Source organism: Garra rufa, chromosome 11 (genome assembly GCF_049309525.1).
Source record: "Garra rufa chromosome 11, GarRuf1.0, whole genome shotgun sequence".
Classification (NCBI taxonomy): Eukaryota; Metazoa; Chordata; class Actinopteri; order Cypriniformes; family Cyprinidae; genus Garra; species Garra rufa.
Genome location: NC_133371.1, coordinates 48,910,180 through 48,922,548, shown reverse-complemented (window position 1 = coordinate 48,922,548; position 12,369 = coordinate 48,910,180). Strand labels below are relative to the sequence as shown.

The following is a 12,369-nucleotide window of genomic DNA, read 5'->3' as shown; positions in this document are numbered from 1 at the left end:
GTGAATATGGGTCCAGATTTGTAAAAAATGTGTCATTCCATCACTGTCTCGCCAATGAATCCTCTGGAGTGAATGGGTGCCGTCAGAATGAGAGTCCAAACAGCTGATAAAAACATCACAATAATCCACACCACTCCAGTCCATCAGTTAACATCTTGAGAAGACAAAAGCTGAAACAAATCCATCATTAAGACATTTTTAACTTCAAACTTAAAATACGTGTCCATAATCCATAATAACGCTTCCTCCAGTGAAAAAATCCATCTCCTGTTGTCTCTCACAACAAAATCCAGCCACATATTTGTTTAGAGCTGTTTTGGCTTGAAAACAGTGCTTGATCTGTTCAGACTTCTCTCCTGATTCAGACCAGACCACTTTTTCATTGTAGATTATAGACTCAAACATTTTAGTTCAAAATTTCTTGATGGATTTGTTTCAGCTTCTTTTCAGCTTCAGCTTCTTTGTTTCATCTTCTCAAGATGTTAACTGATGGACTGGAGTGGTGTGGATTATTGTGATGTTTTTATCAGCTGTTTGGACTCTCATTCTGACGGCACCCATTCACTCCAGAGGAACCGTTGGTGAGACAGTGATGGAATGACTAATCTCTACAAATCTGATAACAAACAAACTCACATGCCAAAATTCATTATAATATTAAGTAAAGATCATGTTCCATGAAGAAAGTACCATGTTTTGTAAATATCCTACTGTAAATATATCAGAACTTAATTTTTTAATTTGGACAACTTAAAAGATGATTTTCTCAATATTTCATTTTTTTGCACTTTTTGTATTTCAGCCAAATATAGTTCTGGACAATGGATACTCTGCAGTGAATGGGTGCCATCAGAATTAGAGTCTAAACAGCTGATAAAAACATCACAATAATCCACATCACTCCAGTCCATCAGTTAACATCTTGAGAAGACAAAAGCTGAAACAAATCCATCATTCAGATGTTTTTAACTAAAATAGTCCATAATCCATAATAAACGTCCATATCCTGTTGTCTCTCACATCAAAATCCAGCCACATATTTTTTTTATAGCTGTTTTGGCTTGCAAACAGTGCTTGATCTGTGCAGATTTCTCTCCTGATTCAGACCAGACCACTTTTTCATTAGGGATTCAGACTTGTATTTTAGTTCAAAACGTCTTGATGGATTTGTTTCAGCTTTTGTCTTCTCAAGATGGACTGGAGTGGTGTGGATTATTGTGATGTTTTTATCAGCTGTTTGGACTCTCATTCTGACGGCACCCATTCACTCCAAAGGATCCACTGGTGAGACAGTGACGGAATGACACATTTCTACAAACTGGGCCCGTATTCACAAAACATCTTAAGGATAAAAGTATCTTACAACTTGCAAATTTAGAAGAAAATCTGAAGTAGTGAAGAGGACTCCTAAGTCACTAAGACCAAATCACAAACAATACAAACCATCACAGAATTTCTAATGTTTTCCACTTCCACACAATGTTTTTTTGTAATGTGTTTTGGGACATGTTCCATTAGTATTTAGTGGTTTTAACAAGCAACCAATAAAAGGTGACCAATTACCAGCAGAGATCAACAGGGAGCATTACGGTTAACATTAAAACCAGTGAAAACGTTACAAATTCTGTGATGGTTTCTATTGTTGTTTTTTTCAGCAGGGCTAAAATGACTTTCCAGCAATCTGCCTCCGAATGTAAGCATTTTAGAAATGCACTGCATTTATTTGCACACATATGTTTTCCTCTTTTTTGGTTTTAGAGGTTATCCCAACTTCAAATTTTCCTTTAATTATGTCCTTGTTTTCATTACATAAGATGGGCAAGAAGCTGTTATTGTGTCCAGTTTGGTTTTCTGTTACGTTTGCATGTCTATTAACCATAATTATTCTACTCTGTAATTAAACGGCTGTTTATATGCATATCTGCTAACTGTTTGAATACCTTTATTTGAATACCTTTACTCTACAATATTTCTATGAATAAATATTTGACAGAGACCCCTCTCCTAGAGTTAGTGATCATGCTGAGATCATCCATAGCAATGAGGTCAAAGCCGCCCTTACTCTTAGTTTAAGACTTTTCTCTATTCCTTAGTAAAAGTTTGTTTCGGCAGCTTCGTGAATAAGTTTTAAAAAACAGAGAAAACTGAGAAAAAAAAACATTAACATCTTGGATATCAAGGGGGTGAGTAAATTACCTAAATTTTTGTTCTGGAAGTGAACTTCTCCTTTAATTTATGTAATCGGATTATGCAATCCAGAAATTACTATCCAGCACTGTTTGTAAAACAGACTGAGTCATGTTTGGCAAAACTGTATTTATTCCTGCTGCTGTATATACTGCATACTCACTTCTGTTTTAATTAGAGTTAAATGTCAGACGGTTAAATGATATATTGCTGTGGCATGACCTCATGCTACATTTATTTCAGCGAGTGACACCCAGTTGTTTCAGAATTGAGTTATTGCATGTTTTAACTAAACTTGTGTACAAATGTAACATTTGGCAGCCTGTTCAAATGATGAAGCACTTCTGCTTCATGCATCACACTGTAAATGGAAGGTCGAGTGATTTCGAAGTTGAGTGCTTTGCATTGTGGGATACGGCATGCACATTGCACATTTTATCAAATATAGTGATTCATCCATTTTTATACAGACAGAAACCATGCATTCAGTGTGGACTTCCAAGGGTTCATACAGATACTGCAAAATGAACTAACAGGATTTAAGGACTTCTCAAAAAAAGAGAAATAGCTAAATAAAAATATACTAATAAAAATAACAAAAATAAACTGAAGCACATGCACTGAAGTCCCAATCTGAGTCAAATGATTCACGATCCATGCTCTAATGTTCTGATCTAACACAAAAGATTTGTGAACCTGTTCCAAAGTTCTAGTTTAAATCAAATAATTTGCAATCCACTAAATCAAATGATTCACGATATGTGATTTGAAGTCCCAATCTGAATCCAATGATTCACGATCCATGCTCTGAAGTTCCAATCTACAGCAAAAGATTTGCGAACCTCGAACTTTGAATTTCCAATCTAAATGTAATGATTGGTGATAGGCCTATGCTATTTGAAAGTCCCAATCTAAATCAAATGATTCGCAATCCACTTTGCGTATTGTGAATCATTTGATTTGAATTATTAGATTCCCAAAATTATTAATGAACCTGTTCCAATCGAAATCAAATGATTCACAACACACGCTCCAAAGCACTGACCTGAATCAAATGATTCATGATACGCAACATTCCAATCTAAATCAAATGATTCACGACAAACGCTACGAAGTCCCGATTTGAATAAAATGCTTTGCGATACACAAATTTCTGATTTAAATGATTCTGATTCACAATACACAATGTGAAGTCCCAATTTGAATCAAATGATTCACGATCCACGCTCTAAAGTTCCAATCTAACGCAAAATATCTGCAAACCAACTTCTGATCTAAATATAATGATTAACGATAGGCCTACGCTATTTGAAGTCTGAATCTAAATCAGATGATTCGCGATCCACTTTGCGCATTGTGAATCATTTGATCTGAATTATTTGATTCGCAAAATGATTCATGAACCCATTCCAATCAAAATCAAATGAATCGCGATACACACTCAGAAGTACTAATTTCAATCAAATTATTCACAATATGTGAAGTTCCAATCTAAATCAAATGATTCATGACTAATACTCCTAAATCCTGATTTGAATCAAATGATTCATAACAAACGATCCAAAGTCCTGATCTGAAACGAATGATTCACTCACAAATGATTCATTCGAAATAGTGAATCATTTTGCGACACAGTGGTTTAACTGATTCAGAGTTTCGAAAAGCTAGGTGCTTTTTAAAATCATTACAAGTGATGTTGAAATTCAAAAATGAATGGCTCTTTTAATTTGATCTGTTTTTTGCTAGTGAATCGCTTGAAATGAATGATCAAAGTCACAAATTTAAATCAAGCGAAGCGGTTCCAGCTTAAATGATTTACTCAATTGATTCAGTCAATCTGTTCCTCTTTTTACATCTTCAGCCATGTTTACACAACACTGTTAGTACTACTAGCTCTAGGGGCTTAGCTCGATAATTTTCTGACATCGACTGAAATAAGCAAAAAAGGTATGATGTTTTTTGAATTCACAGATACATTATCTTTCAACAATTCAAGCACTTTTCAAGCACCTCTTCAGGAATACTGATATTTTTAAGGGCTTTCCAGGCCTTAAATTTCAAAGTCAAATTCAAGTACTTTAAGCACCTTGTATGAACCCTGGGAGTACACATACTCATAGTGCAGAAAGAGTGTGAGTGGTAGTTCTGATCATTACAACATGCTCCTGGTTCATTATGTAAGACTGAAAACGCATTAACAGAAGCAAATGTTGAAACTGTAGCTCATAAATCCAAACCACCCCTCAGGAAGGTGATGAAAAGATATCTTTTAGATTTTTAAGGGTGTGTGACTTAAAATGTGTAGAGAAAAGCAGTGATCATCACCTTTTAATCTAAATCAAATAATTCACAATACACTGAAGTCCCAATTTTAGTTTTAGTTAACTATAAAAGCCTTGGTGCACATTCTAGTTAACTAGAAACATTTACATTTTTTTTTTTTTTTTTTTTTTTGTTGCTTGAAATAAGATAAAATCTTAAACTTATTTTACTTAAGATAAGTCAAAAAATTTTCATTTTATAAAAAAAAAACTGAATAAAAACTATGTAGACATTAAAAACCCCACAAAATTAGTACAATTTTAATTAAAATTAAAACAGAAAAAGATAAAACATTCAAAAGATTAATAAAACTAAATGTTTTTCTAATTTTTAGTAGTTTATGTCTATATAGTTTTCTTCATGTTATTATAAAATTTATTTTATTTCAAATAACAAAAATGTTATTTGTTGTTGTTTTGGTGTGTTTTTCCCCCATTCAGTTTCAGTTTTAGTTAACTATAAAAGCCTTGGTGCATATTCTAGTTAACTAGAAACATAATTTAATTTTTTTTTAGTTAAAATAAAATAAAATTTTAAACTTATTTGACTTAAGATAAGGCGACATTTTTTCATTTTATTAAAAAAAACTGAATAAAAACTATGTAGACATTAAAAAACCCCACAAAATTAGTAGAATTTTAATTAAAATAAAAAATAAAACATTCAAAATATTAAAAGTAGTTAAATTTGTAGTAATTTTATGTTTTTCTAATTTTTAGTAGTTTATGTCTATATAGTTTTCTTCATGTTATTATAAAATGTTAATTTTATTTTAGTTAAAATGTATTTTATTTCAAATAACAAATGTTATTTGTTGTTGTTTTGGTGTGTTTTTCCCCCATTCAGTTTCAGTTTTAGTTAACTAAAAACCTTGGTGCATATTCTAGTTAACTAGAAACATATTTTTTTTTTACTTGAAATAAAATAAAATCTTAAACTTATTTGACTGAAGATAAGATAAGGCAACATTTTTTTCATTTTATTAAAAAAAACTGAATAAAAACTATGTAGACATTAAAATATTTTTAAGGGTGTGTGATCATCACCTCGGTAGTAAGAGAGACAGGAGTGGTCTGCACTGTGAAGTGGTCCAGGAAGCACAGCTCTGGTGAGAAACAGACACACGCTGATCTGCTTTGGCATTAGCGTCAGGCTGTGGGTGCAGATGAGGAGGAGTAGCTGAAGATAGAGCTGACATCGCTGCCAAACACAAACCACACAACACAGCATTACCACAGACCTTCATGCAAAACTGCTGCTCGCTCTCGCTTCTGTCAGGCAGAGCCGCGTAAACAGAGGAAAGACACTGTTTATCCTAAAATCTGCTGATCGGGACAAACTCAATACAGAGAGGACTGTGTTCTTCTGCTCTTATGAATGATATAAAAACTTCCACTCTTCAGACCGGCATACTCCTCTGTTACGAGTGCATAGTATGCTAATTGGCCTGCTGCTCTTGCCAAAACACTATATCCCACAATGCAATGTGCCTGGCATGACACATCAAGAAAAATCCTCCTTTATTTTATTATCGTTCAGATACTATTACAGATTTTATGAATATTTACACTTTATTTCACATTTTTATTTTAACTAGTTAGATTTAGTAAAAAAAAAAAAAATTATAACTATGTAGACATTAAAAAATCTAAAATTTAAATGAAAACAGAAAAAAAAATAGTAAAACTGTAGTTAAAGTTTTGGTAATTTTATGTTTTTATGTCTATTTAATTTTCTTCATGTTATTATAAAATGTTAATTTTATTTTAGACATTTTTCTCGCAATTTAACAACTTTTTTTCTCACAAATTAACGATTTTTTTCTCGCAAATTAACGACTGTAATCTCGTATTATAATGACTTTAATCTTGAAATTTAACGACATTTTTCTCGCAAATTAATGATTTTTTTCTCGCAAATTAATGACTTTTTTCTTGAAATTTAACGACATTTTTCTCGCAAATTAAAGATTTTTTCTCGCAAATTAATGACTTTAATCTCGAAATTTAACGAATTTTTTTCGCAAATTAACGTTTTTTTTCTCGTATTATAATGACTTTAATCTTGAAATTTAACAACATTTTTCTCGCAAATGATTTCTCTCGCAAATTAATGACTTTAATCTCGAAATTTAACAACATTTTTCTTGCAAATTAACGTTTTTTATCGCAAATTAACGACTTTACTCTCGTATTATAATGACTTTAATCTTGAAATTTAATGACATTTTTCTCGCAAATTAATGATTTTTTCTCGCAAATTAATGACTTTAATCTCGTATTATAATGACTTTAATCTCAAAATTTAACGATTTCTCGCAAATTAATGACTTTTTCTCGCAATTTAACGACTTTTTTTCTTGCAAATTAACGTTTTTTTCTCGCAAATTAACTACTGTAATCTCGTATTATAATGACTTTAATCTTGAAATTTAACGACATTTTTCTCGCAAATTAATGATTTCTCTCGCAAATTAATGACTTTAATCTCGAAATTTAACAACATTTTTCTTGCAAATTAATGATTTTTTCTCGCAAATTAACGACTTTACTCTCGTATTATAATGACTTTAATCTTGAAATTTAACGACATTTTTCTCGCAAATTAATGATTTCTCTCGCAAATTAATGACTTTAATCTCGAAATTTAACAACATTTTTCTTGCAAATTAACGTTTTTTATCGCAAATTAACGACTTTACTCTCGTATTATAATGACTTTAATCTTGAAATTTAATGACATTTTTCTCGCAAATTAATGATTTTTTCTCGCAAATTAATGACTTTAATCTCGTATTATAATGACTTTAATCTCAAAATTTAACGATTTCTCGCAAATTAATGACTTTTTCTCGCAATTTAACGACTTTTTTTCTTGCAAATTAACTACTGTAATCTCGTATTATAATGACTTTAATCTTGAAATTTAACGACATTTTTCTCGCAAATTAATGATTTCTCTCGCAAATTAATGACTTTAATCTCGAAATTTAACAACATTTTTCTTGCAAATTAACGTTTTTTTCTCGCAAATTAACGACTTTACTCTCGTATTATAATGACTTTAATCTTGAAATTTAATGACATTTTTCTCGCAAATTAATGATTTGTTCTCGCAAATTAATGACTTTAATCTCGTATTATAATGACTTTAATCTCAAAATTTAACGATTTTTCTCGCAAATTAATGACTTTTTCTCGCAATTTAACGACTTTTTTTCTCGCAAATTAACAACTTTTTTCTCGCAATTTAGCGACTTTTTTCTCACAATTTAACGAGTTTAATCTCAACATTTAATCTCGACTTTTTTTCTCGCAATTTAACGACTTTAATCTTGAGGTTTTTTTTTATTGCGTGGCCCTAATCCTCTTCCATAAATTTTCTTCATGTTATTATAAAATGTTAATTTTATTTTAGTTAAATTTCCATTTAGTTTCAATTTTAGTTAACTGTAAAAGCCTTGGTGCATATTCTAGTTAACTAGAAACATTTTTTTACTTGAAATAAAATAAAATCTTAAACTTATTTTACTTAAGATATGATAAGGCAACATTTTTTCATTTTATTAAAAAAAACTGAATAAAAACTATGTAAACATTAAAAAATCTAAACAAAATTACTGAAACATTAACTAAAATTTAAATGAAAACAGAAAAAAAACATTCAAAATATTAATAAAACTGTAGTTAAAGTTTTGGTAATTTTATGTTTTTATGTCTATTTAATTTTCTTCATGTTATTATAAAATGTTAATTTTATTTTATTTAAAATTCCATTCAGTTTCAATTTTAGTTAACTGGAAAAGACTTGGTGCAGATTCTAGTTAACTAGATTTTTTTTTTTACTTGAAATAAAATAAAATCTTAAACTTATTTTACTTAAGATAATATAAGGCAAATTTATTAAAAAAACTGAATAAAAATTATGTAGACGTTAAAAAAACACAAAATTAGAAAAATTTTATTACAATTAAAATAAAAACAAAAAAAACATTCAAAAGATTAATAAAACTATAGTTAAAGTTTTAGTAATTTTATGTCTATATAGTTTTCTTCATGTTATTATAAAATGATATAAATGTTAATTTTATTTGAGTTAAAATGTATTTTATTTAAAATAACAAATGTTATTAGTTGTTGTTTTGGTGTTTTTCCCCCATTCATTTTAAGTTTTAGTTAACTATAAAAGCCATGGTGCAGATTCTAGTTAACTTTTTTTGTTACTTGAAATAAAATAATAAAATCTTAAACTTATTTTAAAATAGTTGCCAAGGTAAAGCTTTAACTAAAATTAAAATGACAACAGAAAAAAATTAAAACATTAAAAAAAATAAATAAAACTACAATATTTCTCAATGATCTCAATGATCTATGTATTAGCATCTATGAATATTTTGAATATTCTTATTTTTATATTGATGCTTTTTATTTTGCATGTTAATTGTAGTTAAAGTTTTAGTAATTTTGTTTTTGTCATTTTGAGTAGTTTTTTTGTCTATAGTTTTCTATGTTATTAATGTTATTTTTTTTTAATTAAAGTTTATTTTATTTCAAATAAGTTTCAGGAATTGAAAAAAATATATAAATAGATTAAAATTAATTAAAGTAACCAAAAATACATTGCAATATATTTAAATTAATAAATTAGATTTAAACACATTTAGTGACATACTTAAGGCTTAAAAAAGATTACAATAAACTGAAAATTCATAAAAACATTCTTATACAAAATATTCTTACTTGAAATAAAATATGCTTTAACTGCGATACAAATTTGTAAAAGAAATCTTAAACTCATTTCAGCTATTTGCCGAGGCAACATTTCTCATTTTAATAAAATTGATAAAAGCTATATAGAATCTAAAGATAAAAACAACAAAACACACAACAACAACAACAAAAAAAAAAAAATATTACTAAACTATAATAGAATTTCAATGATCCTAAAATCATACTGATTCTTACGCAGAACTGGATTGAAAACCCGGAATAACCATTTTTATCATGACGTTCACGTTGTTCAAATCTAATGACACTGGACTTTCATTGTTGGAAAAACAACAAAAACTAATGACAGTCTTGTTTCATAACATCTGAAATACTGCAGTGTTATTTAAAAGCAGTTTTCAGTATACAGTAGTGTAGTTTTGGATCAGAGCCAGTATTTGCTTCAAAATGCAAAAAGTGAAAGTGAGAACAGAAGCTGCTGTCGGAGGTCAGGATGTACTAAAACACAGATGTGTGTGAAAATACGAAGAGAAGAAACGAGCACTTACATTCAGTCACAATCACACAGTTTGTTTGTTCAGGCTGGAACACGGCGAAAGAGCCTGAAGGGCCTCAAAACATCCTGTTCCGACCGATTATGGAAGACATTTCTGCAGGAAGGTTCACATTCTACAAATATTTAGAGCTGTTTAACTCTTACATCACCAGTACTAGTGCTCTTAGTGATCTGCTGAATTATCTAAACACTTTAGTAAATGATCTGATGCACCATTTTCACATGCACGAAAAATCCCAGAGGAACCCAAGCCACATCTTTAGATCTTCAGATCACAGAGATTTAACCAAAGACAGAAACTCACCTGTAATTTCCAGAGCTCCTGAGCCCTGCTCCGCTGCTTCACCCTTTCCTCAAATACTTGCACTACCTACAATGAACGCCACTGTGGAGAAAAGCACCTGCCAAATGCAGGAAATCAGGAACAACAAAACCAAACCATCCACCAATCAGAAATAACTAGCGCAAGGAGGTTATTTAAGGTGAAACGAGTTTGTTTTTTGCATGAACTGGTTAGTTTTGAGGTCTGTTTTCTATGGAAGCCTGTTTTTCGCCACGGAATAAAAAACTAAAAAAGGTTATTGCGACTTATCTTATAATTCTGACTTTTTTTTCTCAGAATTGTGATATAAACTTATGAGTTATAAAGTCAGAATTCCAAAATATAAACTTGCAATTCTGAGTAACGAAGTCAGAATTGAGAGATAAAAAGTAGGGCTGGGACACGATTAATCGCGATTAATCGCATCCAAAATAAAAGTTTATGTTAACATACTAAATGTGTGTTTACTGTGTGTATATATAATGTATGTATAAATACACACACAAACATGTATATTAAAGAAAACTGAAAATAAAAATTAAATTAAAATAAATAAAATATTTATAATTCTATATATAATTTAAATTAAATACAATATAACTATCCACACATATAAGTATTTTTTAAAGGCTTTACATGTATGTGTGTGTATTTATATATACATAATAAATATACACAGTAAACACACATTTAGTATGTTAACATAAACTTTTATTTTGGATGCGATTAATCGCGATTAATCGTGTCCCAGCCCTAATAAAAAGTCAAAATTACCTTTTTTATTTTTATTCAGTGGTGAAAAACGGAATCCATAGTTTTCCTTCCACATCATGTCTTTATTCATGCTACAGAAAACAGAACGTCCAAAACACATATTTAAGTGTTGATTTTATTGCACTTCATCTGTTTGTTTCTGCAGATGTCAATTCCAGTCCACATCTCTAAAGTAGAGTTTTTTTTAAAGAGTTTTTTCTCTGACAAACAAACTTTACAGTTTTATTCCTCTCTATATTCTATGTTTTGTTCATATTTCAGACTTACGGTCAAACCAAAAACTACTCTGAGATTTTTTACTAATGGGTGCAGGACACTATAGTTCATTTCTGTAAGTAAGGATAGCAAAATAAAGTAAACTGTGACATTATACCAGTAAAATTTGACACAATTGCAAGTTTATATCGAGCAAATCGTACGTTTTTTCTTGCAATTTTGCTGTTCTTTCAGAATTGTGAGATATAAACTCAAAATTGCGTGAAAAAAAAACTGAGGGAAAAAAGACTGGTATGTTCTCAGAATTGCGAGTTTAAATCTCAAATTTGATTTATCGCACAATTCTGAGAAAAAAAAAAAGTTTAATTCGATTTTTTATTCAGTGGAAGAATTCAGACTTCCTCACAATTATATCTTCTTTGGTTTCTGAAACAGAATGAATAATAAAAAGGATCATTGCAATACTTTATATTTCACAATTCTGATTTTATATCTCACAAATATCGAAGAATTATGAGATATAAAGTCAGAATTGTGAGTTTATATCTCGCAGTTCTGACTTAATTTCTTTAGAATTGTTTTTATCAGACAATTCTGACTTTATTCCTCAAAATTCTAAATTAATATCTTAATATAATATTTTTTTTTTCATGCAATTGCAAGTTAAAATCTACCAATTCTGCCTTTTGTCTCAGAATTGTGAGATTTTAACTTGCAATTGCATGAAAAAAAAATTAATTCAGTGGCGGAAACAGGCTTCATAGAATTCAGACTTTTTTCTCAGAATTACGTGATATAATCTTACAATTTCAAGAAATAATGTCAGAACTGTGAGAACTTGTAATTGCATTAAAAAAAGTCAAAATTGTGAGATAAAAAAAAAAAAAAAAAATCGCAATTACTTTTTATTCACAGGCAGAATTCAGACTATTTCCTCACAACTATATGTGACCCTGGAGCACAAAACCAGTCTTAAGTCGCTGGGGTATGTTTGTAGCAATAGCCAAATACATTGCATGGGTCAAAATTTTTGATTTTTATTTTATGCCAAAAATTATTAAGAAATTAAGTAAAGTTCATGTTCCATGAAGATTTTTTGTAAAATTCCTACTGTAAACATATCAAAATGTTATTTTTGATTTGTAATATGCATTGTTAAGAACCTAATTTGGACAACTTTAAAGGTGATTTTCTCAGTCTTTTTGATTTTTTTGCATCCTCAGATTTCTGATTTCAAATAGATGTATCTCAGCCAAATAATGTCC

At 29.8% G+C, this 12,369-nt stretch overlaps 1 protein-coding gene across 1 annotated transcript in view; it reads left to right on the top strand.

Moving 5' to 3' along the window:
* The first annotated feature begins 9,683 nt into the window (after positions 1-9,683).
* LOC141345412 (NAD(P) transhydrogenase, mitochondrial-like) overlaps positions 9,684-12,369 on the top strand; it is a 15,477-nt gene continuing 12,791 nt past the window's right edge. Inside the window, exon 1 of the mRNA XM_073850262.1 lies at positions 9,684-9,723. Within this exon, the coding sequence (XP_073706363.1) occupies positions 9,684-9,723 (40 nt within the window). The remainder of the gene's footprint in view (positions 9,724-12,369) is intronic.